The 26,622-nt window shown below is 44.5% G+C and overlaps 3 protein-coding genes across 4 annotated transcripts; 1 reads left to right on the forward strand and 2 right to left on the reverse strand.

Moving 5' to 3' along the window:
* Nucleotides 1–1,176: 1,176 nt before the first annotated feature.
* On the reverse strand, nucleotides 1,177–4,146 carry LOC115561721 (vacuolar protein sorting-associated protein 37B). The gene is made up of 4 exons (XM_030381932.1): nucleotides 3,957–4,146; nucleotides 3,579–3,750; nucleotides 3,367–3,446; nucleotides 1,177–2,791 (listed from the first exon to the last, which is right to left on the reverse strand). Exons 1-4 carry the CDS (start codon nucleotides 4,050–4,052, stop codon nucleotides 2,381–2,383), a joined length of 759 nt encoding a protein of 252 aa, XP_030237792.1. The 5' UTR covers nucleotides 4,053–4,146; the 3' UTR covers nucleotides 1,177–2,380.
* A 182-nt stretch (nucleotides 4,147–4,328) lies between these two features.
* Nucleotides 4,329–12,161, forward strand: camkk1b (calcium/calmodulin-dependent protein kinase kinase 1, alpha b). Of its 2 annotated transcripts, none has more exons than XM_030337293.1 (17): nucleotides 4,329–4,792; nucleotides 5,255–5,578; nucleotides 5,694–5,741; nucleotides 5,859–5,912; nucleotides 5,989–6,040; nucleotides 6,222–6,337; nucleotides 6,533–6,569; nucleotides 6,659–6,680; nucleotides 6,790–6,878; nucleotides 7,250–7,455; nucleotides 8,033–8,086; nucleotides 8,180–8,253; nucleotides 9,056–9,143; nucleotides 9,755–9,883; nucleotides 10,205–10,308; nucleotides 11,332–11,382; nucleotides 11,999–12,161. In XM_030337293.1, exons 2-17 carry the CDS (start codon nucleotides 5,321–5,323, stop codon nucleotides 12,063–12,065), a joined length of 1,449 nt encoding a protein of 482 aa, XP_030193153.1. In that variant the 5' UTR covers nucleotides 4,329–4,792; nucleotides 5,255–5,320; the 3' UTR covers nucleotides 12,066–12,161. The 2 variants fall into 2 exon arrangements, with proteins under 2 accessions (XP_030193153.1, XP_030193152.1); XM_030337292.1 differs by having other exon boundaries at nucleotides 4,330–4,792; nucleotides 5,251–5,578.
* An 8,991-nt stretch (nucleotides 12,162–21,152) lies between these two features.
* On the reverse strand, nucleotides 21,153–26,480 carry ywhag2 (3-monooxygenase/tryptophan 5-monooxygenase activation protein, gamma polypeptide 2). The gene is made up of 2 exons (XM_030337095.1): nucleotides 26,194–26,480; nucleotides 21,153–23,394 (listed from the first exon to the last, which is right to left on the reverse strand). Exons 1-2 carry the CDS (start codon nucleotides 26,278–26,280, stop codon nucleotides 22,738–22,740), a joined length of 744 nt encoding a protein of 247 aa, XP_030192955.1. The 5' UTR covers nucleotides 26,281–26,480; the 3' UTR covers nucleotides 21,153–22,737.
* Between the last annotated feature and the right edge of the window lie 142 nt (nucleotides 26,481–26,622).

The following is a 26,622-nucleotide window of genomic DNA, read 5'->3' on the forward strand; positions in this document are numbered from 1 at the left end:
TGAATATTTATACAATAACCTAAACAACCGATTTTATGAATGTAGAAACGATGTGCCAGTACTAGGGATGCTCTGATACCATCAGGGATAAACCTACGTCATTAGACAATACAAAGTCAATCAAGCAATAGATCAATACTCACGCCAGACTCACATCTTCAGTTTATAGTTACCAGGAGGGTATTCCAAAAAAGTCGCTAACGAAAGCGGCGCTTAGTTGATTAAGCCCGGTTAGAACTAACGTCAACTTCCACTTGAGGCTAAAGCCGTTCCATCAACCCAGTTCAGCTGTGCCTTGCTCAGGTAAATTCAAGTCAGGCTTACGTTATCGTCGATTACGCGCTCTCACGAGATATGTCACCAGCCTAGAACCGCGAATCATGGATCAAATGTCCGAAAAGGACCGAGCGGGATCTTTTCCAGCGGCGACCAGCTGCTTGTGGAGGTCTATGAGGAGTACAAGCATATAATAACTCAAAAAGGGAACAACGTAACCATTAATAAAAACAGGGATGCCGCCTGGCAATAAAATCGCCGATCTTTTGAATGATTATATTATGATTAAGTAGTATTAAGCGTAAGATATTTTAATGTAATGACTGGACTTTAGTAATCAGGACGATAGTCTTGAGGTAACATGTCAGACTTGTACCCGGTGGTCCGGGGTTCAATCCCCACCTAATTAGTCATTTAAGAAGGATAAAATATAGGCTGTTTTTACTTCATATATGTACATTTATGACAAAATCGTGAGGACTAGGCTTGGCGGAACCTTCTGATGGTACACTTTCCAACAGATGGGACTTCTCTGAAACACCGCTCAAGTAAGCCTGACGGTTACCCTTGTACCGAATACCGACCAGGTTCATTTGGTTGGATAAACTGCCATGGTTACTTAGCGGAGATTCCCTAGTCACGTTGGTAGAACGCAACTCTAGCTTAAAGTAGTTATGCTAAGCGAAATATGCCCGGCTCTGCCTTTAGCTTGGTTGATGGAATACCCCCCTGAACACATTTAGACGTTTAGCTCTAATCCTTTAGGAGGGGGCTCTCGCCTGCTTCTCTGTGTCCCACAGTCCTCCATATATCTCCTATATCAGTCGTTCCCTGACACATCAGAGCATCCTGAATCAAAACCACCCCCCTGCACAAACTTGGGGAAACTAAACACTGAAATATTCCAACAGGGCCATTTTATTTATTTCCAGGGCTGTCTGTTGAAAGGACAGAATCAATGATGGAACAACTGTTATTTATTCTAGAAATGGACCATACTTATTCCATAGATGTTACCGCTTGTCATAGTGTCATCATTTTGTACTAATACTTACAATATATTTCTCAGTTGCCGCGTTCTGTGTGTATGTTTATATATATATTTTTTTCCTTACCAATTTATGTAAATAGTTGACGTGTTTCGCAGTTTGGAAGCGAGAATTTAATCCCAGCATTTACCGAACAAAACAAATAAGCACATTAGCCCATCTTAGACGGCCGAGCCATTGAGCAGAAGGGGAATTCATTCATTGGCTGACAGACGAGAAAATTGGTCAATTTAAACCCTGCAGAATAATAGGTGCCGCTGACATCGGTGTAACAAAAGTCAGGCGGGTAACCAAAAGCTCTCTCCGTTCGCCTTGCTATTGATCACTCGTGAAACTGTAGTGGGTGTTCTTCGGGGGTATTAGCATGGGGGTCCTGTCTGGGCCAGATGCACTCGGGGTAACCCCCACGAACCCGAATGACCTCCTGTACCCCCACGCTGCTGGTCGGATGGATGAATGGATGAGTTCATCAAACAACTATCTATAGGAGGATGTGCGGAGGTCTGCTCACGTTTCTTCAACATGATTCATCGCACTCAAAAGAGTCCGGCCTTTAGGGATATAATGTCAATGTTTTTCGTTTTAGGGCGGTGTTTGGTATGGTTTATGTTGAAGTGTGTCACTAGGCTATTAAGCAGACTTGGCAGGACTCTCTGGAGACAGATGAGCACAGATATCAGGTTCACAGGGCACAGTACAGGTTTGTACCAGTAAACCCAAAGCATAAACCAAGCCAACCAGTTTAAGAGTGTCTAACCCTGTCAACAAGTACAGTAAGAAGGGCCATAACACTGTCACAACATCAGATAGGATGAAGAGGCCTCTTACAGTTAACTAAACTATCTTTACCATATCAACTCCACAGTACACAAACAGAGCACCGCAAGCAACATAATAAAACACTCAATACATTAAGATGAATGAAAACAGACCAAGATCAGGTGGGTCCGAGGCCCCTAGCCTCAGTCGGGCCCTGGGCCCCGCCTCCCAGGGGGGGTCTGGGGTTTCTGAAGGCGAGCGGGTTTCCTCCCCCTCCTGGAATATTGCAGCCGCTGCTAGTGGTGGTGGAGGTGATGGTGGTGGTGGTGGTGGTGGTGGACCCAGTAGGACCCGCCCTGCCCCCGGGGCGGGGCCTCCCGGCGTCCGAGGGCCCCCGACGGCGGATGGACGAGGGGAAGGGGGGCGAGGGACCGGCCGATGGCGGGTAAGACCAAGACCGGCGCCAGGCTGCAGAAGCGATCGCAGCGGGGGTGCGAGAGGGGCCCGGCGGGCGAGGGGACGAACCGCCGGGGGTCTCCGGTGGTACCGACGCCCGCTGGGCTCCCAGGGGTCCGTCGGGTAATGACCATGTCTCGGGTTACGTTCCTCAAGACCTGCCGGACGTGGTAGAGTTTCCGCAGGTGTAGGAACCCTTCTAGGAAGTCGCCCACAGGTGTTTCCCCGTCCACAAACCTCTGTAGGAGAGCCTGTTTGAAGAAAAACACTTCAAAACAAAAGTATCACTTGTTGGGGTCAGAGTCCGAAAGACTGCGGTTCAAATGGACCTTTGGCATACCGAATGGTTTATTACTTGGACAAAACCGCACATGGCACACATTGTGATGCTGTTTGTTTTACCTCTGCCTGTGTTTGGTCCACCAAGGTGTGTTTTGCTTATCAAGGCCTATTGATTGATATCTTTAGGATTCTCTCATGGTCAGATACTGGGTTTCACTCAGTCACAGGCCATCCACTATGGCTGTCTAGGAACAGTGAGGCATTCATTTTTGGGCGTGATCCCCTCTTTGATTGGTCAACACATGCAGTGAGGCACCCTTGAATCAAATGGTTCACGTTTTAAGTAAAAGATGACGAATCATCAACATCACGATTAACCATTTAACGTAACCATTGAACAATTTAAACCAGGATCAATAATGATTCAGATTGTTTAACATCAGATCGTTTTAAAGTAGTGGAGACTACTACTATAGTAGTAGTAGTAGTAGTAGTAGTAGCTGTAGTAGTAGAAGTAGTAGTAGTAGAGTAAAGGTATTCTTACCTCACTTTCCTGCTCTACACTTAATATATTTTTCACGAGGGACAGTTGAACCATATGAAGTAGGCCTGTGTACTTTTCATCTGTGAAATGAACAACATAAAAAAAGAACGATTTTAACGGTATTGAAAAGAATATAGGCCTATAGGTGATTAATGTAGCCAATACATAATTAGAAAATATATTAGAAATGGTAAAAATCGACTTTAACTTACCCAGATAACTTAGTTTTGCTCTGATGTTCCCCATTAGCTTCTCTAACTCCTTGTATTTCATTGCAAGCAGCCTCTTTGTATCTCTAAAGGCTGGTTTATGAAAAAGACTGGCTTTTGACAATCTATGATTGGAAACCAAAATGTTCTCAATGGCGCTCTTCAGACTCTGAAACTTTAAATCATTGAATGCAGGATTAGATGCTATGCTGTGCATACATTTTCCTGAAGATTTGACGATAAAATAAATTCAAAAGATAAATTCAGTACCGTTTTCTTCATATAAAACTTAAAGGGTCTCTTCAAAAGTAACTTGGTGTAAGCTAGGACAAATAGGTGGACTATATGAAAACTAGCCTAATGCTTGGCATGCCGTTTTACCTTTTCGCTATATCGGATTATTGCGTTGCATTTCTCTTCATCCTGCAGAAGACGCCGCAGTTCAGTGATCCTCAAAAAGCCGAATTGTGCTGACATGTTTAAAGTGGAGTGGCTCTGCTGCAGCCCAGCCTCAGAGCCCGTCCTGATCCGTGCTGTGGGGCCCCCCTGCTGGTGGATGGGGCGTCGGACATGTTGGATATATATATATATATATATGTGTGTGTGTGTGTGTGTGTGTGTGTGTGTGTGTGTGTGTGTGTGTGTGTGTGTGTGTGTGTGTGTGTGTGTGTGTGTGTGTGTGTGTGTGTGTGTGTGTGTGTGTGTGTGTGTGTGTATATATATATGTATGTGTCGTGTGTATAATTTATTCTATATTAAAGCGGTACAACAAATGTATATCTGAAAATGAATTCAGAGAAAGATTTGATAGTTATTCATATTTATAATTTAGTGAGTGCAAAGAAAAATCCATACAGCACATCCTTCCTTTGGCCCTCCATGCACCAGTCAGTAGTCCCCTCGCCGACATCCCGCCACACTGTGATGATGGTTGTTGGCCATGACTCCTTACATCCTATTAGGCGTAATTGTTATAAACTTTCCCCGACTCGGACGGAGCTCAGCGCGGCCCTGGAGGCGGTAAACACACTGAGAATAAACCTGTAGCGGCTATATGCGGCCGCCCCCGGCTAATCCTCTGCGCTGACCATCCGGTTCATCTAACTTCATCAGTGAAAGTCCTGCACCACAAGAGGAGATTTCCTCCTAAATACCGCCGGGACAGCATGCTGCAAGTCAAACGTGCCAGCCGTCGACGTCATAGCCAGCAGCTTGTTGTGAGTATATTAAATATAATGTGTGCAGGGTAAAATGTGTTAAGGTTGTAGGAAGAGGTAGTCTATTTGAGTTTGGTGTTAGTGTTGACTGTTGATCCTTTTGTTTATCGCTCTGAGTGGGGCGAGAGCGAAGCTCATGACGACCGTCAGAACGACCATCATGGTGAAACTAGCTTATAATTATAAGTTACTTTTTTTAAAATCTTCAATTTAAAGAATTGTCAGCGTTATTCTCTTTGCATCCAGGTGTAAGCTTTCGATAAGTGGCATGCATGGATATCTGAAGTAGGCTTTAATTCCTCGTTTTACAAACACATTAGAATTAAGAGTTTTCCAAGCCTATTTTAAAACAACCATCTCCGTTTCTATAATTTCAATCATTTATATTTTGAGCCTTATAGAAGAAAACTAAAAACAAAATTAACAACTGAGCCCCAAACACACGGTTTGTCCACAAGGAAGCTGTCTCCTGCGACGCCACCGGGCACAGCTGAACCCCCGCTGTGAACTTCGACCCCCGGGGTAACCATGAGCGCTGCGGATCATCCCAGTGCGGGCCGCGCCGAGCCTGACTCGGAAAACAGCGAGCTGGCCGACATGGTGGCGGCCATGAGCACCACCTCCAGCCACATGACCCCGCCCAACGGCTACCGGAGCGGACAAAATCGCACCACGCCCCACCGGCTCACCATGTCCGACAGGAAGCTGTCCCTGCAGGAGCGGGGGTCCCGCGGCGCCAGGCAGCCCACCATCGAGACCAAGCGCGTGTCCATCACCGACGGCGAGGTGAACCGGCCAATTAGAGCGCAGGTTTTTTTGTTGCTGTGGTGCGTGCTGGTCTGGATTCCTTATTACAGAATATTGATTGGGTTTATTATTAACCTTTTTTATTTTTTTGTAGGATTGTGTCCAGCTCAACCAATATAAGCTGCAGTCGGAGATTGGGAAGGTGAACTTCTAGTTTACATCCGTGTTGTTATGCACTCAATCTGAAACACGTGTTTTGAAACACCTAATCCAAAACTAGTCTGTTGTGGTCTAACGATACGTTTTGTCTCCACTGTAGGGTTCGTACGGGGTGGTAAAATTAGCCTACAATGAGGATGCGGAAAAGTTCTATGTAAGTCACAGTTCCCAGATTAGGGGTCGATGTGTATTGATTGATTGGCCGTTGATTTTGAATCCTCCTCCTTTAGGCCATGAAGGTGGTCTCAAAAAAGAAGATGCTGAAGCAGTGTGGATTTCTACGTAAGTGGTTCTACTTTCTTCTGCTTCGGAGAAAGTTCTTACTTTCCCATTTCTGCATGCCTTGGTTTGTTGCATATCCTTGTGTGTGTGTGTGTGTGTGTGTGTGTGTGTGTGTGTGTGTGTGTGTGTGTGTGTGTGTGTGTGTGTGTGTGTGTGTGTGTGTGTGTGTGTGTGTGTCCAGGCCGCCCCCCTCCCCAGGGGTCTTGCTCCAAACCCCAGGAGCCTCTGCAGAGGGTGTACCAGGAAATCGCTATCCTGAAGAAGCTGGACCACCACAACATCGTGAAGCTAGTGGAGGTTAGCACGATGCTACCCCTGTAGCTCATTCAACAACAACTAGTCAATTTCATGACACAATCACAAAGACAAACAGGAATGCTATAAATGCTTCGAGACTGGAGATTACGTCTAAAGTGCAACTCGGAAGGGTGGCGTCCGAGGATTCAAGAACACACCATTACCATATAAAAGTCTAACTGCCATATGTTGCAGGTGCTTGATGATCCCGGTGAAGACAACCTCCACATGGGTAGGAAGTCACTCACTCCCTCACCACACACTTGTCTAAATGTTTTCAAACCAAAAACATTTGATTCAATTCTTGTTTAACTTTTCAAGCTTTCGAATTGATGACAAAGGGGTACGTGTTCCTGCGCTTGTCCCGTATGTTCACGGGCTGTGATGTAAGCTGGGAGCCATGATATGAACGTTGGAGTGTTAATTGTGGTGGTTGCTGTCTAATCCGGTAGGGCGGTGATGGACGTTCCCACTGAAACCCCCTTCACAGAAGAGCAGGCTCGCTTCTACTTCAGAGACGTTCTCCTCGGCATAGAGTACTGTGAGTGTTCCCCCTGGAATAAATTGTCTGTACTTTTCATGTTTTGATGACGGGTTAACCTAACAATTGCAAGTGCTTGGCACTTGGTTGGAGCATCCCAACCGTACCGACAGTGATAGATTGTTTTTCTTCTGACAAAAGGAACTTATTGTAAGTCGCTTTTGATAAAAGCATCTGCTAAATGCCCTAAATGGAAATGATCATATTTTATAAGAAGGTATTTTAGCAGAGGTTTTATCAGCAGCGACTTGCATTGTTTAGATACATGACAGGGACACCTCTAGGATGGCCACAGGTAGACTGCCCACATGAGGGAGACATTCAGGGATCGAGTCAGATAACAGTCCACGTACGTACGTTTCATCTTCAAGTGCACTACCAGAAGATCATCCACCGAGACATCAAGCCGACCAACCTGTTGCTAGGGGAGGACGGCCACGTGAAGATAGCGGACTTTGGCATCAGCAACGTGTTTGAGGGCAGCGACGCGCGCCTCTCCAGCATGGCGGGGACCCCGGCCTTCATGGCCCCAGAGATGATGGCCGAGCTGGAGCAGGGAGCTGGCTTCAGTGGCAAGGTCAGGGCTGACCCACGACCATGGTGGTGGTGGTGGTGGGGGTTGGTGGTGGAGAAGTTTGTGATGAGGTGGTGGTGATGGAGGAGGGGGGTTGAGGGTATGGTGGCGAAGAGGGTGGTGGGTGTGGAGAAGGCTATGTTGGAGGTGATGTAGAAGGTGTAGGTGGAGGGGCTGATTCGGATGGAGGTGATGTAGAAGGTGGAGGTGGAGGGGTTGGTTCTGATGGAGGTGATGTAGGAGGTCTTGTGTTAGGTCGTGTAGCAGTTCCACATGCTGGGGTTGAACAGTAAATACTCTTGATAGTGCTTAATGGTCATGAACACCCTGCCAGATCTTACCACGGCTAAATGTCCAGCTTAGCTCAGTAGATAACCAGAGCACACATTAAAAGTACATTGTACAGTATTTTAGTGTGTACAATGTAAATAAATAGAGATGGTAATGTAAAGGTTTCGCATTCATCTTATAGAGAGCTGGAGGCTCAACATAAGTAAGTGCTGCTTCTACTTTTCTGTGTATGGGGAGTGAGTGAACATTGACAGAATGATGAATGTGGTTCTCTGTATGTTTTCAACAGGCCTTAGATGTGTGGGCGATGGGCGTGACGTTATATTGTTTTGTGTACGGGAAGGTAAGACAGCCATAAAAAACACACAACGAAACAATACCTGACAAACAACGACAGCTCAAAGATATGTGTTGACCCTCGGACGTATCGTTGCAGTGCCCTTTTTACCATGAATTCATTGTTGAGCTGCACATCAAAATCAAGAATGAACCAGTGTGTTTTCCACAAGAGTAAGTACACCTGTTATGACCAATCACGTGGGCTTTTGCATTTGTGTGTCGTTCGGCTTGGCACAGCTGAGGCTCGTAGCAATGAGGGAAGCAAAGGCTGTGTCTACCCTGCTCTGAAACCAATTGAAAGAGAGTTCATTATAAAATCAATGCTACAAAATAATGCATATTATTTGACCAAAACAAGAAGCATAGATGATAGACATTCTGAAACCCTCTTGCTCCTATAAGAACATCATTTTGACCGAAGTCTGGCTTGATTCTCAGCAATTCAACGAAGACTCCCTCCATCCACTAAACATAGGAAGATCCACCATTCAGTGTGTGTGTGATTGGAATGGCGAGGTCATGGAAAACCTGTCTAAATCTTTACTTGGTTCAGTGGCTCTGTGGTCAGTAAGCAGACACTTCTCTCCAGAGCAACCGATGGTGAATACAGAGAAAAGTCTCGAATGAGCGGGCAGGGGTCAGCTTAGGCTTCTCGCTCAGTGATGGCTACAGATGGCCTGAGGGCACATGGGATTAAACCAGAAGCTCCACTGGTAGAGTAGCATGGCATGGCTGGAATAAGGTCTGGTTCCCACTGAAAGGTGTCTGCACTAGTGATTTTGTAAGACTTTGGATGAGGGTTCACCAGATTGGTATTAGAAGCCTTTAGCTGGGACAAAATATGTTGCTTTGCTGTGTTTAGTATTTAATAATAACCATCATAAAGAATTCAATGTTTGAAGAGATGTTTGAAGATCAACATTATCATTAGAGAATGAGCTTGGACACCTGAACCTGATGCTTTCTACTGCAGAACGACCCTAAGTGAGGACCTAAAGGAGCTCATCCTATTGATGCTGGATAAAAACCCTGAAACCAGAATCACGATTCCTCAAATCAAGGTGAGTGGAGAAGAGACACCAGAGTTAATATTTATTTTAATATTCCACAGATGCTTCTCTCAACAGCAGCCTCCGTGAGTTATTATAATTAATAACTTCAGATAGTATCGGAGGTTGGGGTTAGGCATCATATTTAAAGATGCCTGTGGGTAGATTGAGCACTTTGGGGTTCGAACCGAGAATCTGGGTCAAATGCCCTAACTAGACGTGTGTGTGTGTGTGTGTGTGTGTGTGTGTGTGTGTGTGTGTGTGTGTGTGTGTGTGTGTGTGTGTGTGTGTGTGTGTGTGTGTGTGTGTGTGTGTGTGTGTGTGTGTGTGTGTATAACTGTGTGTGCGCATGTATAACTGTGTGTGTGTGTGTATAACTGTGTGTGTGCGTGTATAACTGTGTGTGTGCGTGTATAACTGTGTGTGTGTGTGTATAACTGTGTGTGTGTGTGTATAACTGTGTGTGTGTGTGTGTGTGTGTATAACTGTGTGTGTGTGTATAACTGTGTGTGTGTGTATAACTGTGTGTGTGTGTTTAACTGTGTTTGTGTGTGTATAAATGTGTGTGTGTGTGTGTCTAACTTTGTGTGTATGTGTGTGTGTGTGTGTGTGCGTGTCTGCAGCTGCACCCGTGGATGACCCAGCACGGTGCGGACCCCCTGCCCCTGGAGGAGGAGCACTGCACGGCGGTGGAGGTGACGGAGGAGGAGGTCCAGAACAGCATCCGCCTTATCCCCAGCCTCTCCGCCGTGGTGAGCAGCGAGCTCCCCGACACGTGGACACTAGCTAAATATCAAAGGTCTCCTGTTGATAGACCAGTCTACCAGCCCACTGGGTGGGCTGGTAGACTGGTCTATCCAGGGTACATCTAGGTGGACACGCCCACTTGTGATGTCAGAAGAGGCCGATTTTCAAAACGGCTTGTAACGGCCAATCACACTCATGCCTGGTGGAATAGCGTCACCTTTTAAATAGGACCGAGTGTGGTTCTTACTGTCTGTAGAGATGGTTCCCCTGTGGTTCCTGTGGTACTGGGGGCTTCATGGGGTCCGTCCCACTTGCTTCCTCTGCAGATCTTGGTGAAGTCCATGCTGAGGAAGCGCTCCTTCGGGAACCCCTTCGACAGCCCCAGGAGCCGGGCCGAGCGTTCAATGTCGGCCCCTGGTGGCCTGCTCACGTAAGTGCACTCCCCCCTGTCCCCCCCAAACCAGAACAGCTCAGGGCCCAAAGATCAGTGGGCCAGCAACAAGGCACAGATACCACTCATTAAAGTAGACGACCACCTTAAACGCACACTGTCAGTTCAGACACTGGAACTAGTTACCACCAGTGTGAACACACTTGCAATATGCATACAATATCCCACAGCGTCAAAAGGGTCAATGTTAAATAAATTAAGAAAAACAAATAATTATTTATCGACCACACTTTGTATACGTAGTAACCCACACACATTAAATGTGTGTGTTGCATTAATCCAGGCCGCATACTTCACATATTTAGGCTACTGTTCGGACTAACATATGTATTCTGTTTCTGTCTATCTCTTTCTGACTCTTTCTGTCTATGTTTATTGATCATTGTCGCCGTAGATCCGTCAACATTAACATTAACTAACTAATAGCTTCTGTTATTGTACTGTCTGATCACCATGAGGTCACGAGGGAGCATGGAGCTCCGACAGATAAGAGTGTTTAGCTCCATCCTCTAGCGACGAGCTAAATGTTAACCCCCCAGGCTGTGGCAATGCTCTGCGCCGCGGCGCCGCGCGCTGCTACTGCTGTGATATCCATTAGAGAGTACTGCATAGAGGCGGGGGTGGGGGGGGGGGGGCCCTCTGGCACCAGTAATTACACCTCCACTTAAAACCCTGCAGAGCTGTGCTGATCCTCCTCCACACACACACACACACACACACACACACACACACACACACACACACACACACACACACACACACACACACACACACACACACACACACACACACACACACACACCAGTACAGTGATTAACTCCCCGCATAATGGAAAGATAAAACCAAGAGGAGGACCACCTTTTCCTCCTTCCCTGGTGTATGATCACCAGACTCTGCACAGTGTGTGTTATTGATACGTGTTGCTGAGCTCACAGATGGGTAGCGACCGGAGTGGACTCTGCACCGACCTCTCTTGTCCCCTTTGTTGTGTCTCCACTGCAGGGGCACTTGGGGTCTGCTGGGCTCCTCGATGCACGTCCACCCGTCGCTGATGTGAGTACACGTGTAGGAGTCACTCACAGTGTCCCACAGCTCTCCACTGCTGTGACCACCCCATCTGAGTGTATCGTAATGCGGCACATGCACAAACGACAAAGACGCTTATTATTTGATTATTATTTATTTATTTTACAGTTGAAGAAGTGCATTGTGGGAAAGAAAAAAACTGAAACTCTTTTAATGGCCTCACTACTTCAAACAAAGAGGTGCACAGCCTCGTTGAGAGGTAGTTGAACCAATGAGGGTGAACACAGACTCGTTAAGACGTAGCTGAGCCAATGAGGGTGACACAACCTCGTTAAGACATAGCTGAACCAACGAGGGTGAGCACAGCCTCGTTAAGACATAGCTGAACCAATGAGGGTGAATACAGCCTCATTAAGGCGTAGCTGAGCCAACAAGGGTGAACACAGCCTTCTTAAGACATAGCTGAACCAATGAGGGTGAATACAGCCTTGTTAAGGCGTAGCTGAGACAGTGAGGGTGAATACAGCCTCGTTAAGGCGTAGCTGAGCCAATGAGGGTGAATACAGCCTCGTTAAGGCGTAGCTGAGCCAATGAGGGTGAAGGGCCTTCACGCATGATGTAATGAGAGCTGTGTGGTCCACAGGAGGGGCAGCATCGACGGGGAGCTGGAGGATCTCTATGAGGACGACGCCATCCCCGAGTCCAGCTAGACCTCCACGTCTTCTCCCTGAGTACCACTCTCTCTCCCTTCCCCCTCCCTCTCTCTCCCTTCCTCCTCCCTCTCTCTCCCTTCCTCCCTCTCTCTCTTCCCTCTGAGTACACCTCTCTCTCTCCCTTCCTCCTCCCTCTCTCTCCCTTCCTCCCTCTCTCTCTTCCCTCTGAGTAAACCTCTCTCTTCCTTCCTCCCCCTCTCTCTCTTTCCTCTGAGTATACCTCTCTCTCTCTCTCTCTCTCTCTCTCTCTCTCTCTCTCTCTCTCTCTCCCTTCCTCCTCTCTCTCTCTCCCTTCCTCCCGCTCTCTCTTTCCTCTGAGTGCACCTCTCTCTCCCTTCCTCCCCTACCTCTCTCTCTCCCCTCTGAGTGCACCTCTCTCTCTCCCTTCCTCCCCCTACCTCTTTCCTCTGAGTACACCTCTCTCTCCCTTCCTCCCCCTCCCCCAACTGAAGATCCACATTCAGTTGGGCCCATGATTTGATTTTTTGGTTTTTATAATGCACCACCCAAATATGATTGTGATACAAAATGAAGGACGATTTAAGACGATCATCGAGATTCTAAAGTACTTAAGTTATTGTTCTGGTTGGATTAAGAGGTGGCAGTTGGTATCATTGGTTGCATACACAATGATAGGTGAATTGTTCCTTTTTTGTATGTGTAGTCATTGATACTGAATAGCTGAATAGTCCTCAGTTGAGGATGTTTTTGCTAAGCTTCACTTATTTCTAGACCGAAGTCAATGTGCATCGTGCGCCATCGGGGCTTTTGTCAAACGTGCACCACTAGGGGGCAGCACAGAAGGCTGATTCTTTATTCTATCTTTGTGCTGTCTTCGTTGTCACTGATTCGCCCAAATTCATTGTATGATGAGGAAGAAATTCAGTCTCAACGTTAAGCATCCAGTAATATTTGTAGTACACAAAAATGATCGGAAACGCAGACAATCTAACTCTTCCTAAGATTTGCCCTGTTAGGAATATACCATAACACATTGGCATTTTTGTAACTGCGTGTTATTTGTGTGGCCACTAGATGGCGGCAGGGAGCCCGAGCCATAGCCAGCAAATACCTCTCTCCATATCCAGTGACTTAATTCCTGAAAAGCCCGTATCCGCCCCCACATAAACGATCTTGGTCAGAGATAAATACATAACGTCAACCAAACTAGTGTTCAATATTGACTTTCCGATCTTCAGAGGAAGGCTTTTCATGAAACAAAAAACCTCAGTTGTGTGAATATTTACATATCCCTTAATAAATGTTGTCCTTTTTTTCTTACCTTTCTCTCAATGCACTTGATATATTTCTGGCTGCATATTGGTGATAAGTAGAGATGTACATAGATGTATTGTATTGATATGAGGGGAGGGAGGGAGGGAGCCAGGGAGGAAGGGAAGAGGGGGGGGCATGATGCAGCAAAAAGAAAGCTGGACTACAGTAAGGAGGAGAAACGGCAGCAACAGTCTTTAAGTCTGAAGTTGATCAAACCTATCGATCCGTCAGACTTGCCTTTTGGAGGCAGCAGATGGTAACCTACACGCTTGTTGAGCTATAAGCTTGGGAGTGAGCTGACATCGCCATGCATTAATAAAATGACTTACAGTCATAATACCATGTGATGTCGGGCTGCTCTCAGAGTAGGTATTGTAATCAGACGAGACCGTTCGTTATGTACAGCACCGAAGCAAAGTATACATGAACCGGGGATATCCAGAGGGAAACAAGGGTTGATTTCGTGTTTAAATGGATATTGGCAGCTTAAAATATAGTTTCTGTGAATTAGACCTTGTTGATACTGTGTGCGTTTTTTACGTTGTGATGCCATTAATAACATCACACATGTCAATAAATTTCAATACACGCTTGCAATACAAAACTGTCTTGTGTGACTTGTTTTAATCTTGTACAGGCGACATACTGCACTTATTAGCAACACAAACATGCAAAAAGGATACCTTAAATCTGTTTTTATAGACATGGAAATGACATGAAACGAAGCTACAAGTGTGTTTGTTCACATTCTTCTATCGCTATAGTGTATGGATTCCTGTGGAAACAGTTGCCATGCAACAGGGCAACTGAGCCCTGATGGAGGATAGGAGCCCAACACTGTTGATGACCGCCCTCTAACCTGATTCACAACGAATTATAGGAGCTTATATTACCTCTTGCAATATCACATACTGTATAATACTTTTATATATATATAAAACGTAAATGTATGTTCCTGAACCCCTTTTTCATGAATATTGTATATCACAGGAAACTAATGTAATAAATGTATAATTCGATGTTTAACTGTACCTTTATTAAAGTGTTATCTTATATAAAAAATACAAAAAATCCTTACCAAGTAGCCCTTATGTGCCTATTAGGATTATAATATACAACAGAATATAATACCGTTAATAAAAATATATCCACATGAACAAGTCCCCCCTCCCCTGGTAACACGGTGGATACCTCCATGGTAGCCCGCCTACCCTGCCCTCTCCCTGCCCTCTCCCTGCCCTCTCCCCTGGGTGAGGCGCTCTGCCGATGCGGGGGTTTTCCCAGCAGCGGTGTGTGTAATCAGCTGCACTCGCAGACGCTAGGAGGTGTAATATGGCCGCCGGCCACTTGGCGTGACTGATGCGTGTCAATTTGAGACGGAGCATAAGGTTTTTGAAAATGTGTGGATGTGGGTTGACAGTTTGATTAGTCGGGGAATAGAGAGATTTGGATTCAGGCTGTTGTTAATATGTTTTGGATTTGTGTCAATTATTGATTTAACGTCGCACTCTCGCTATTGCATGACTTGCATTTTTCATGGACCTTTTAATGAAAAGATGAATCAGTCTATCTCTGAAACAAAATGAGGCATTGTTCTTATTGTGAGCTTTTCCACACAATCAGAATAACGGCCTTGTGTTGAGTGCCTGCCCAGAGCAGCTGGCCTGGGTCTTTACGGACACTTTCAATCTGTCCCTGGCCCGGCCAGTGATCGCCATTAGTTTTAAAACCGCCATCATGGCGCCAGTGCCAAACCACTCCAATGCTATGCCCTCTAACGACTTCCATCCGGTCGCATTCTCCCCCAATCATTGCCAAGGGCTTCCCGAAATCAGTTCATACCTAAAACCCGGTCTGCCTGCCACATTGGACCTGTACCAGTTTCCCTACCACTGCAGCCAGCGGTCCCGGCTCCTCACTCTGCCCTGACACACCTGGACAGGGCAGAACTTGTGCATTAAAAGGCTGTTTATTGTCTTCAGTTCAGCTTTTGACACTGAGATCCGCCACAGGCTGATCTCCAAGCTCAGCCAGCATGGTACCAGTACCTCCCCTTGTCCCAGGACTCAACGGACCCCCGTTGTTGAGTCAGACACTCTTCCACTCCACCGCGTTCACCCTGAACATCGGCGTGCCACCAGGCAGCGTGCTGAGCCCTCCTCTGGGCTCCCCGTTCACCCGTGATGACTGCGATCCTGTTCATGACTCCAACACCATAATCAAGTTAGCCGAATGAGACCACGGTGGGAGGGCTTAACACAGGTGGTATCGTGACGGCCTACTGGGATGAGGTTCGCACCTGGTTGCGTGGTGTGCCGACCCCAACCTGGTGTTTAACTCCCCGAAGAACAGGAGATCATCCCGGGAAACAGGCGCGGCACGGCTTAGCTCAGGAGGTAGAGTGGGTTGACTGGTTTCTAGGTCGATCCCCGGCTCCTAGCTGAGTGTCGAGGTGTCCCATGAGCAAGACACTCAGCCCTTACTGCTCCCGACGAGCTTGCTGTTGCCTTGCATGGCTGACACCGCCGTGGGTGTGTGAATGTGTGCATTAACCGCAGTGAGTCGCTTTGGATAAAAGCATTAAGTCAAGCTTTAAGCTCCTTGGCGCCCACATCTCTGATGATCTAACCTGGTCCCTAAACTCATCAATCCTGGTAAAAAAAAAGGGGCAACCGCGCCTTTAATTCCTAAGAAGGCTTATGAAACCTTGCCTTCGTCACAGGATACTGGTGGACTTCTACCGCTGGACTTTGAGAGCATACTCCTGAACCGCATCCCTTTGTGGCAGCAGCTCTGAATCAGTCCGCAAAGCACTCCGGTGACAACCTTACATTTGCATATAACCTTATTTCAATTTTCAACCAACTGTATGTTGCTATACTGTGCACTTATTATGCTACAGATACTATACTATCTGCACTTGCTATACGCAGCACCAAAGGAACAGATGCCTTTAATACCGTACAAACAAGCTTCATTTGCACTATCTTTTGTTTATTGGAGCTCTCCAAGGTTCACCAATGCAATACTTTATATTGTAAAGTATTGCATTACTTTGCTATTGCACTTACATCTCCTGCATATCTGTAAATAACACTACATTTGTACTTCTCGTTAGATGCTAACTGCATTTAATTAGCTCTATACCCTTACCCTGAATAATGATAATAAAGCTAATTCTAATCTAATTAATCAAATGAGTCAGCATGTTTTTCTTGCAATGTAATATATCTCTGTATTTACTAACTGGTTACTACCAAATGTTTACTTTATAATCGTGATATCTGCAGGTTTTGATTTTTATCTCTTCATCTCTTCATACCTCATATGCATTCATGCAGGATTTAGTACCCTAGTCGATTGTGGAGCAGAACACAGATTGAGTCACGGATATTCGTTGCTCTGATCATCAGGTCTCATTTGTACATTATAGGGGGTCTCCTCCTTTTCCTAATTCTACCTAAAGATTTGTATACTTCTCCTGCCTTTACTTGCCAATAATTTGATGTATGCCATGCTATCTAATGTTTTACTATTTTTACAATATTGGAAGTAGGCTACTGAAGGGTATGAATATTTCTTGTTATTACTTGTGAGCCAAAGAGAAAAAGGAAAGAGAAAACAAATTCCACTAAAGAGGTTTTCATTAACCATTGACCAACCTGATGCATAGTCTGGTTAGTGGTGTTTTTTATTTGCTGTATGTAGTCGTCATAAATGACATGGAGCATGATATTGTTAGTCAATGATTTTGGAGCTTCTGCATTGGAATAGCTCAAAATACATTTGAGGGTGATGTAACTAGTGTAAAAGAAGGTGTTTGAGAGGTTATAATTATAGAATCCCTATTATTACTTCTGTCATCCCCATTCTTTAGATGCTTCACATAGTCACATCTGATGCTATCAGGAAAGAATGGAAACTCGGCTTGACAAACATGTTTGATTAACTCTATTTATATATACGTTTACAGGCTGAATGTATGGACAAAACTCATCCTTAAATAGGCTCAAAGAATATGAATTGTACTGACAATCAGATGCAATGTCTACTAATTTCTTTGGGACAAGTTGCTCCTGAAATAGCTCCTTCAAAATCCTTCTGCTGAACATGGTGGTGCTTTGGATAAATAATACAAAGTCTAAATGCAGGAATGAATAATTGAGTGTGCAGCAGTCCTCCATAACATTTATACTTTACAATGAGAAGACAACTCATTGCATTGCTGTGTTTTGGTGTTTTCACAGATCATGAATGTTCTACGAACATTAAGAAAACTTGGGTTTTTATCTGTGGAGTTGATGTGTCCTCTGCACATGACCTGCAGAGGTAAACTGTTACCCCCGGGCCAGTTGCCCTGGTCCGGGAATGGCTCTCTATGCAGAACCGTATCTCTTCAGTGGCCCGTCTGTCACATTGATGTCTGTCATTGACTCACTGTCTACTCAAAGGCTGCAAGAAGCCCTATTTATAGGATAGCTCTGTTGGATAGTCAGCTCTGTTCTCACTAGTGACAAGGGTCCTCTTTCATAGTTCTCTCTCTCTCTTCCTCATTCCCTCTCTCTCTCGCTCTCTCTCGTTCTGTCTCTGTCTCTGTCTCTCTCTCTCTCGCTCTCTCTCGTTCTCTCTCTCTCTCTCTCTCTCTCATGCGCACGCTGTCTCTCTCTCTCGCTCTCTCTCTCTCTCTCTCTCTCGCTCTCTCTCTCTCTCTCTCATTCTCTCTCTCCTGTCTTTTTTCTGTGTGTCTCTGTCTCGCTCCGTTTCACCCATTTATTAATCTCATTCTCTCTTCTCTATCGTTCCCTCTCTCTGTCTCTGCCTCCCCTCTTTGCGTCTCCCTCACAGTCGTAAATCTCTCACTGACTGCTGTAATTCTGCATGCAGTCCCACACTGCATACATGTCTCACAGTGCCACGATGGCCAGCCTGGACCCCCCCAGTGTGTCCATGGCTCACAGACAACCCAGGAGCCTGCCAGGTTTAAAGGACTTGTGGGCCAGACGTTTGCTGTAAACAAGAGTAGAGAACTTATATTGATCGACGGCTACAAAGCTCTGGTCTTGCTAGAATGGCTTTGATGAAGTGTTGGAATCCCATGTTGTGCTGCATGCAGGGATCACTGATTGGATGTGGTAAATCAAGTGGAAAGTGTATACTATACTGTAATGTATGCAGTTATAAACCAGCATGGTGAGCATTCAGAAATGGATTTATCTCTGTTTCTCTCCTTTCTCCCTGTCTCTGTTTCTTTCTCTCTCTTGCTGTCTCTGTCTCTCTATCATCTCTCAATGTATCTTTCTGTGTCTTTTTCTCTTCTCTTTGTGTGTCTCTATCTCTCTGTTAGATTATAACTTTCTCTGTCTCTCTCTCCTCTCTCTGTCTCTATCGTTCTGTCTGTTTCTTTCTCTGTCTGTCTCTGTCTCTCTGTCTGTCTCTGTCTATCTCTTCTCTCTCTATCTCTACCGCTCTATCTGTTTATATCTTTCTCTGTCTCTCTGTCTTTCTGTCTCTGAATCTCCTAAGCTCTGTCTGTTATATCATTCTCCGTCTCTCTCTCTCCTCTTCTTTCTTTCTTTCTTTCTCTCTGTCTCAGTCTGATTCTTTCTTTCTTTCTTTCTCTCTGTCTCTGTCTGTTTCTTTCTCTCTCTCGGTCTCTGTCGCTGGGTTTTGTCATCATGGTGGCAGTACTGTGAGCCAATTACTATCACGGTATTATTACATTAGTATGCTGTTGGAGCGTTAATACCCTCACTTAGAAACTCCATCATGGTTGGAGAGTCTAACTGCAGGATGAATGCTAGATGGATGCTGTATGTGTAGTTGCAGCAGTGATGTTAATATTCCTATAGGCAATGACCCACAAATAAGACAGCAGCGGCATCTCCATGGGCAGAGAGCCCCAGGGAGCTCCTTGACTATGGTTAGAGTTCAGACCAATTCTCTGCCCACCACGGGGATGTCACCTTCAGACCCCATCGCCTCTGGTTCTGATCAACAAAACGGTTGATTGTTGCTCTAATCTAGCAGGCCATGCTAATAATGGATACGTTATTTCATTATTCATTAGGATCAAAAACCTTTGGTTGTAATGTATATCATAATTCATCATCAAATTTCATATAATTTGCACCACTTCATAATTAAATGTTTAAAATTATAATGAACGTAGAACCCCAATATGTGTCCACATCTATAATCTAGTAGCTATGGTAATAAAACAGTGATAAAAACGAATTTGATAACATAAGGACAAAAATGTAATGAAATCCTTGCGGTGCATTACAGCACATAGGGGAGGGGGGGGGGTCGAGGTGTCATCGCTATACATTCTGACGGCTCCCGTGCAGCACGCGCGGTCTTCCTGCAGGATGCGATAGGTGTCTGAGTCTGAGCAGTGCAGCAAGGAGCCTGGCAAATAGCAGGAGACTTATTATAGCCCTAGCAACAGCACTCGGATTGGTCGCTTTGGAAGGGGGGAGCCTGCCAGCTATTGGCTGGCAAGCAGCAACGTTCAAAGCAGAGAAATTCATCTGATGAACGGTTGAGCGCTGCAGCACGAGACTGCAGGCCGGGCAGAAGACACGGCAGGCTGGCACCCGAAGAGGTTAAAGGAATTGGGTTGTCCATTGTTGAACATAAGACGGGCGATTAGCTGTGCCCCTAAGCTGTTTGAACAATTGGTAATACATACTTCAGTATTTCAGTAGATGCACCCTTATGATAGGCTATATTGGCCTCCATAGGCTATTCAATTGTTGTGTGCTCCTTGAATTTTGCTTCCAAAATTAATTACTTGCTCCCCATTGCATTTGCCAAATGCGAATAAATAAGCTCTGGCATTGTTCTTTCTATGATAATGATAATACAAGGAGAAATCAAAAAAAAAGAAAAAACTGTTAAACAAATAACTTTAATGGGCAACAGAAGACAGCCAAATCTGCTTTGAGCACAGAAAGCATCCATTTCATTTTCTGTTGTTCCATACACTTTTAGGCCTACAAGTTTGTCCAATCTATGAGCACACTGAAGTTACTTTAAAATCAGCTTTTTAAACATGATATTGGGGGGAGGTTGTCACTATAATATTGTTGTTTTACTAAGGTTGGCCTATGCATAGCTAAAATCAAAAATATATGTTCTGGAAACATAAAAACAAAACATTTTTCCACAAGGATATATTCTTATCAGTGAAGGAAATACTCCCAACAAGGTGTTCAAAAATATATTTGAGAAAGTGAGTAATTCTGGCTAGAACGTATAGCAAACCAGAATAGCATTCGATTCAAGATTTTAAACTATAGTGTCTTTCGATGGAAGCTAATGCTATTGCGAAGACTTAAACTTAAACATCTACATTCCCTCAACACCTAAATATCACATCTATATTTTAAATATATAACATAAAGTAACTATGCATTACGCTGTGAGGTAATAGTGACAATATAAGCAAACAGTGAATTGTGAACTAACATTGTTACTTAAAACCTGTAAGGCTCTTGGTTTTCTTTCGCTTCAATATTTCTTTGTCTCTCTTTTAAGTTATGCCATTTCGAAGTACATTATTTAGTGTACCTTTAACCGACATTCACATAACATGTTAATCTAATAATCTATTGAATTAGCAGCATTGTCAAGAGAAACCAATGTCAGCAGCTTCTTTTGGCCATGGTAAGCAGTTTCCTAACGTAAAACGATGGGTTTCAAACATTTTTTCATATTTGGGTATTGTATATAAATATATAATATGGGCACAAACCATTAAAAGCACCAACTGTACTTGAGGCACAACAAACAGAAGGCTAAAGCAGTTTTTTTTTTTATCCCAAAAGGTTTTCATTTAAAGCAAAGTTTACCATTGGGTGACATTACAACAACTCACTACACACCAGAATATGGTGCATTAATAATTTTGTCATATTGTTTTTTATTTTCATAGCTGTACTTTAGGTTCTTGTGCAACTGCTACATAATGACACATTCAAGATATTTTGCCACTCAAGAACAGCTGAAAGGTATAAAAACAATACATATGTTAAATAAAATCAAAAAAAATATGGTCCATGATTTGAATTCATCAGTGGAAGGTAGATTTGGAAACGTTACGATTAGTGAAACTGAAAAGCATGATAAAATAAAGTACTTAAATACAGTTTTAATGGGCGAAAAGACCATACTTCAAATCTGACAAACACCAGCAGATGAGATTAAGGGATCACTGGTGTGTTTTTCTCTATTCTATTCATTTTTTTTATCTTTAATAAATTAAATACACATATTGCATTTCACTATAGCAACTCCCATTACAGGTCAATTTTTACGAACACCATTTTGGTATAGCAAATTAAAACCATAACAGAAAATGAATCCAACATAAATAGAAATCAACATCAGACAAAGCCTGTTTTCTCAATCATAGGAATACTTAACACCCACAGTATAATTTAATAAAGTCAAGCTACTGGATATAAATACATCACCAGCATGCACAATATTGAATAGTCGATATTATTGTCGTTATCATCTTACACTGAATAAACAGTATAGTAGGCAAGTGCATTTAATAAAACAAACACAGAAGTAAACCACAAACTCTGAAGCTGCTTTAAGTAATTTTTTCTGTCTTATATGGTTAAGTCTCTGCCTTGAGCAATCTTTACCTCCGAAATAATCTATGGTTCCAGTGACCTAGTTGTCATAGATAGGACAGATGTCATTTAATAGGTGAAACGCCAAACATTGCCAAAGATAGCAAGAGGGAATATTTATTAATATGTCTTCAATATATTTTCATCCAATTTAGAAATAACAGGGTCAATTCGGACCAGATTAAAATCCTAAACTCTGGGTCGTATGATCAAATTCAGAACCAAAGGCTCACATCTTCCTATTGTCCTTCAGTCCAGCACTGGAACCAACGCAAACTTATTTTTTTTGAGGCATTCTCATTCAAGCTTTTTTTTTTGTATTCATGTTTAACTCTCAAATGTCTCCTATGCATCTCTGTCACGCAAAATCCTAACTAAGCAGTTTATCTCCTTAGGACCAGAACCAGTTCCTATTTGCCAGTGTGAGGCTGCCATTTCAATCCAACATCGACCACTTCAGGCTGATTGACTGACATGTCAGTGGTTTTGGCAAAGATGTCAAAGAGAAAATCAACAAGACCCTCTCTCAAACCGTGTGTATATATATATCTCTTTAAATATATATCTAAAACTAAGATTTAACCTCTGCTCCCCCCCTCTCTCGCTTTCCATTCTATTTAACACATGGAAAAATAAACAACTGCTGCGGTAGTTTCATCGGCAAAAGCGCTCTGCCCCCAGTCCACCGGCTCTTCGTGTTGGGTGTGTGTTTTTAAATTTTTTCTCTCAAAGTCGTCGAACCACCCTCTTTAGTTGTTGCCCTCGCCGGCCTCGTCGTCCTGCTGGTCGCTGGTCCACAGAGTCAGGTTGTCCCGGAGCAGCTGCATGATGAGCGTAGAGTCTTTGTAGGAGTCCTCGTTCAGGGTGTCCAGCTCGGCGATGGCGTCGTCGAAGGCCGTCTTGGCCAGGTGGCAGGCCTGGTCCGGCGCGTTCTGGATCTCGTAGTAGAACACAGAGTAGTTGAGTGCCAGCCCCAGCCGGATGGGGTGGGTGGGCTGCATGTGCTCCTTGCTGATCTCGTGCGCCTCGCTGTACGACTTTTCGGACGACTCCACCACCGCCGCCCTCTTCTCGCCGGTGGCCACCTCGGCCAGGTAGCGGTAGTAGTCGCCCTTCATCTTCAGGTAGAACACCTTGCTCTCGTGCTGCGTCTCGTTGCAGTTCTTGATCAGGAAGTTGTCGAGGAGGTTGAGCACGTCCTGGCACACAGCCTCCAGCTCCTTCTCGATCTTCTCCCGGTAGGCGCGCACCATCTCGATCTTCTTCTCGTTGCCGTCGGCCGACGTCTTCTGCTCGATGCTGGAGATCACCCTCCAGGAGGACCTCCGGGCCCCCACCACGTTCTTGTAGGCCACGGACAGGAGGTTTCTCTCCTCGTTGGACAGGGCCTCATTCAGCTCTGTTACCTGCGGGAGGAAGAAGAGAGCATATTGGCTACTAGCTCCACAAAATCCCCCTGCAGCGGGACGGCTCAAACACACCCTTTATGACAACCTTTTTTTTCAGAATGAAATAAATAAATGCCAAGCTAGTAATCACCAGGCACAGCATCAGGGATGTGCAAGGTTCCACTCTTCATTGGAGGAATCCACAGTTTCCATGGAGATAGATTAATTTAGTGCACCAGCAGCATCCGCTGCCATGAGTACAGCAAACGCGAGCTAGCTAGCTACCGAGGAGCCCATATTCAACATAGAGAAGAGTACTGAAGACAGAAGCCTGTTCCCGGGAGCTTTCCACGGCAGCTGCACTGTAAATGAAAACCAACCACTGCATCGCATTGTCCCAATGACCTTCTCCAGAGCTACAGCTGATGTGTTCACCTGTCCATCATGCCAGGCCATGACTACCCTGTGTAACCAGGTTGTATACCAATAAAAAACCCATAATGATGTAATAGTGGTATAATCCCATTGCAATTTAATACTCTTTGTCCTCGAACATGAATTGTTGTTCCAAAAAAGAACTTGTATTGCAAGGGAACAAGTAAGGGTACAAGTGGGGTAGGTTCTGCAGGCCATCTGTGTAATCCTTCCTCTGTTTAGAGGAAAGAATCCGCCGAACACACACTGTAATTGGCCCCATGTACGAGGCGGCTCTCATCCATGAGTTAGCAGCAGATCCCTCCTTCCTTTTAAGCGGCTCTGACATTCTCTTGCCAATAGCACAATAGCGCAAGAAGCATGACGTCACAGGCTGGGAGTGGATCATGGAGCAGAGAGCGGGACCTATAGGGAGACGCTCTGTGGCCGGTATGGGACATAGACGTACAGCCAAATCCAAAACGGCAATACTTTATCATGAGTTTGACTTTCATGCTCTTCAAGGAACAAAGAGGAAACCACGATACGTTATCAAATGAAGCTGATGTTGTAGTATTAGAATAGATCTTTGTTTGACAAATACAAATACAAAAAAGATGGATGGTTTCAACTAACTGAATATCCTCCTACATGGGGGTAAGGGGATGACAAATGTCTGAAACAATGTTGCCCTGGAAACTATACCAAGATCATTTAACTGAATACTGGTGCAACCGATAAATATCATGATATGAGAGTAGATATGGTCTGAAATGCAGATACCATATTGTGTTACCGCTCAAATGCATTTTATTTCCTATGATTAAAATACAGTAGGTTAATAATAATCACATTAAAGTAACGAAGGTGATGTTACTCTACATCACTTTTACGTGACTTTTTTAGAATCACCAAACCATCACTGTTCTGTTCTGTGTCTTTTTAACACTCATTATGGACACGCGTTCCTCAGCTCTTCTGTGCAGTGAGAACAGTTGTGGACGACGTACCCCCCGTTTTCCGCTGTCAGCAAGTGATCCCTCAGAGTAGCCGAGCTAAGGGATTCCCCTTGGCTTAGAGTCCGCACCCTGTTCTAACAGGCCTAGTTTGGACTGCACTGACAAGACAGATTGTGAGAGGGCCCTCCATGCTATAGGTCACCATGACGACACTATTCCAAAATCAGAAGCGGTTGGGTTTTTGTAGGTCACGCAAAATTCTGAATTCAACAAGGATATCAGCCTTTTTAAAACTGGTCTTGACTCTAGTGTCGTTTATGTAGGCCTATGGTTGGCAGTTGTACAAAAAGTGTTTCTGTTTTAACTGCAGTGTGACCAATAGTGCATTTGATTAATCCAGCTGACATCCACCATAAGAAATGTGTCAACGACAGGGGCCACCAATGGATAGAACGCCTGATCAAAGACCAGTCAGGCAGTGGTCCTGTATGACCCGGTATGACTGATATTCCATCTCAAATATTTTGTTGTCAGTTACAAATATTAAAAATATCTCCATTCCTCCAAAGATTAAAAAGGAAGTGGATGTGAACGGGGTTAACATTTGCTCAGAAGCAACAGAATAATGTGAAGTGATGTGAACAATAATTTGAAAAGTCCAAAGCAATTATCCTGTAGCCTACAACAGAAGAAAAATACAAATTCCACAACCAAATGTGCTCCCATTGACTCACTGCAATATGACAAAGAATATTCTAGAGAGATTCTACTGCCTCCTACGTTTGTCAAGAGTACAGAGCTGTTACTATGCTCTCGAAGATCCATCAATTTAGTTTCCAAATTGTATTTTTCCTCATTCAACATATTTGCACCAATCTCTAATTTTGCATCATATTTATAGCCAGAATTCGAGTTATTTTATTTGGTTTCATAAAATAGGTATGTTGTCGATATGGGACCCCCATATATTAGACTTATATTTGGCAAGTGGAGATTACAGAATGGAGACAATCTAGATAAACTCAAAAATCTGACATTGAGATCACAGCTGAGAGACTGATGCTTCTCTAATGAAGATGCATGGCTAATGAATATGATTCTAGTATCTTCTCGTTGTACGGTGGGGTTAAGAGGAAGGCACCGCCCAAAGAGACATCCCAAGCACTTTTAGGAAATGCTTTAAAACGAACAGCCTTTTGTCTAACGTTGGATCATTAAATACATGTATCATAATCATGTAAAGTAGGATATTTGTGCATTGCTTGGATCATCATCATTGCTTGTCATCATCATGCATCTAACGGCAAGAGACATCTCAATGAATCATGCTCCTGCACATCTGGGCCGTAGATCTATACATGCATCTCTCTATAGCCTATCTATAGTAGATGGTGACATTCAGAATCAAAAATATTCTCGTTGCCATCGTTTCCCATAGACTCACCGATTTCATTGCAGCGGCCATATCATCATATCTCTCAGCTTGTTCAGCCAGCCTGGCTTTCTGCACCAACTGCTCACGGTCAACCATGTTTAATGTGTTGGATTGCTTATTTACGTTATTCTAGATCGAGTGTAAGTAAGTCTATGGCTATTTTTTCTGTTAATCGCAATGCAGTGAGATTCTTCTCCGCGAACCGTGAGCTGCAGCTGTTCCCTGCTGTCTGTGCACTCTTTCCCCCTCCTCACTTTCTCTCGGCTGCATCATCGTTTAGAAAAGGTGGGTGTCTTGGCAATGATGTAACATCCCATACATGGAAGCTATGGGCTCCTATGGGCCCCATGCTCATTGGGATAACTGTGCCACTATGGGGTTTTGTGGGAAATGGAGTCCCTTTTACGCGATAGGCATGTGCCCAGGTAGGTCTAACGA

This window comes from Gadus morhua, chromosome 16, assembly GCF_902167405.1.
Source record: "Gadus morhua chromosome 16, gadMor3.0, whole genome shotgun sequence".
In the NCBI taxonomy this organism is placed as follows: Eukaryota; Metazoa; Chordata; class Actinopteri; order Gadiformes; family Gadidae; genus Gadus; species Gadus morhua.

What these genes read in the sequence shown, in the direction of transcription:
- LOC115561721 (XM_030381932.1), bottom strand. Translation starts at nt 4,052, where the DNA reads ATGTCAGCACAATTCGGCTTTTTGAGGATCACTGAACTGCGGCGTCTT. An exon ending in TAATCCGATATAGCGAAAAG is followed by an intron (nt 3,751 to 3,956) that starts GTAAAACGGCAT and finishes AATGATTTAAAG; the next exon opens with TTTCAGAGTCTGAAGAGCGC. An exon ending in AGCAAAACTAAGTTATCTGG is followed by an intron (nt 3,447 to 3,578) that starts GTAAGTTAAAGT and finishes TTCATTTCACAG; the next exon opens with ATGAAAAGTACACAGGCCTA.
- camkk1b (XM_030337293.1), top strand. Translation starts at nt 5,321, where the DNA reads ATGAGCGCTGCGGATCATCCCAGTGCGGGCCGCGCCGAGCCTGACTCG. An exon ending in TGTCCATCACCGACGGCGAG is followed by an intron (nt 5,579 to 5,693) that starts GTGAACCGGCCA and finishes ATTTTTTTGTAG; the next exon opens with GATTGTGTCCAGCTCAACCA. An exon ending in TGAAGACAACCTCCACATGG is followed by an intron (nt 6,570 to 6,658) that starts GTAGGAAGTCAC and finishes TAACTTTTCAAG; the next exon opens with CTTTCGAATTGATGACAAAG.
- ywhag2 (XM_030337095.1), bottom strand. Translation starts at nt 26,280, where the DNA reads ATGGTTGACCGTGAGCAGTTGGTGCAGAAAGCCAGGCTGGCTGAACAA. An exon ending in TGGCCGCTGCAATGAAATCG is followed by an intron (nt 23,395 to 26,193) that starts GTGAGTCTATGG and finishes TTCCTCCCGCAG; the next exon opens with GTAACAGAGCTGAATGAGGC.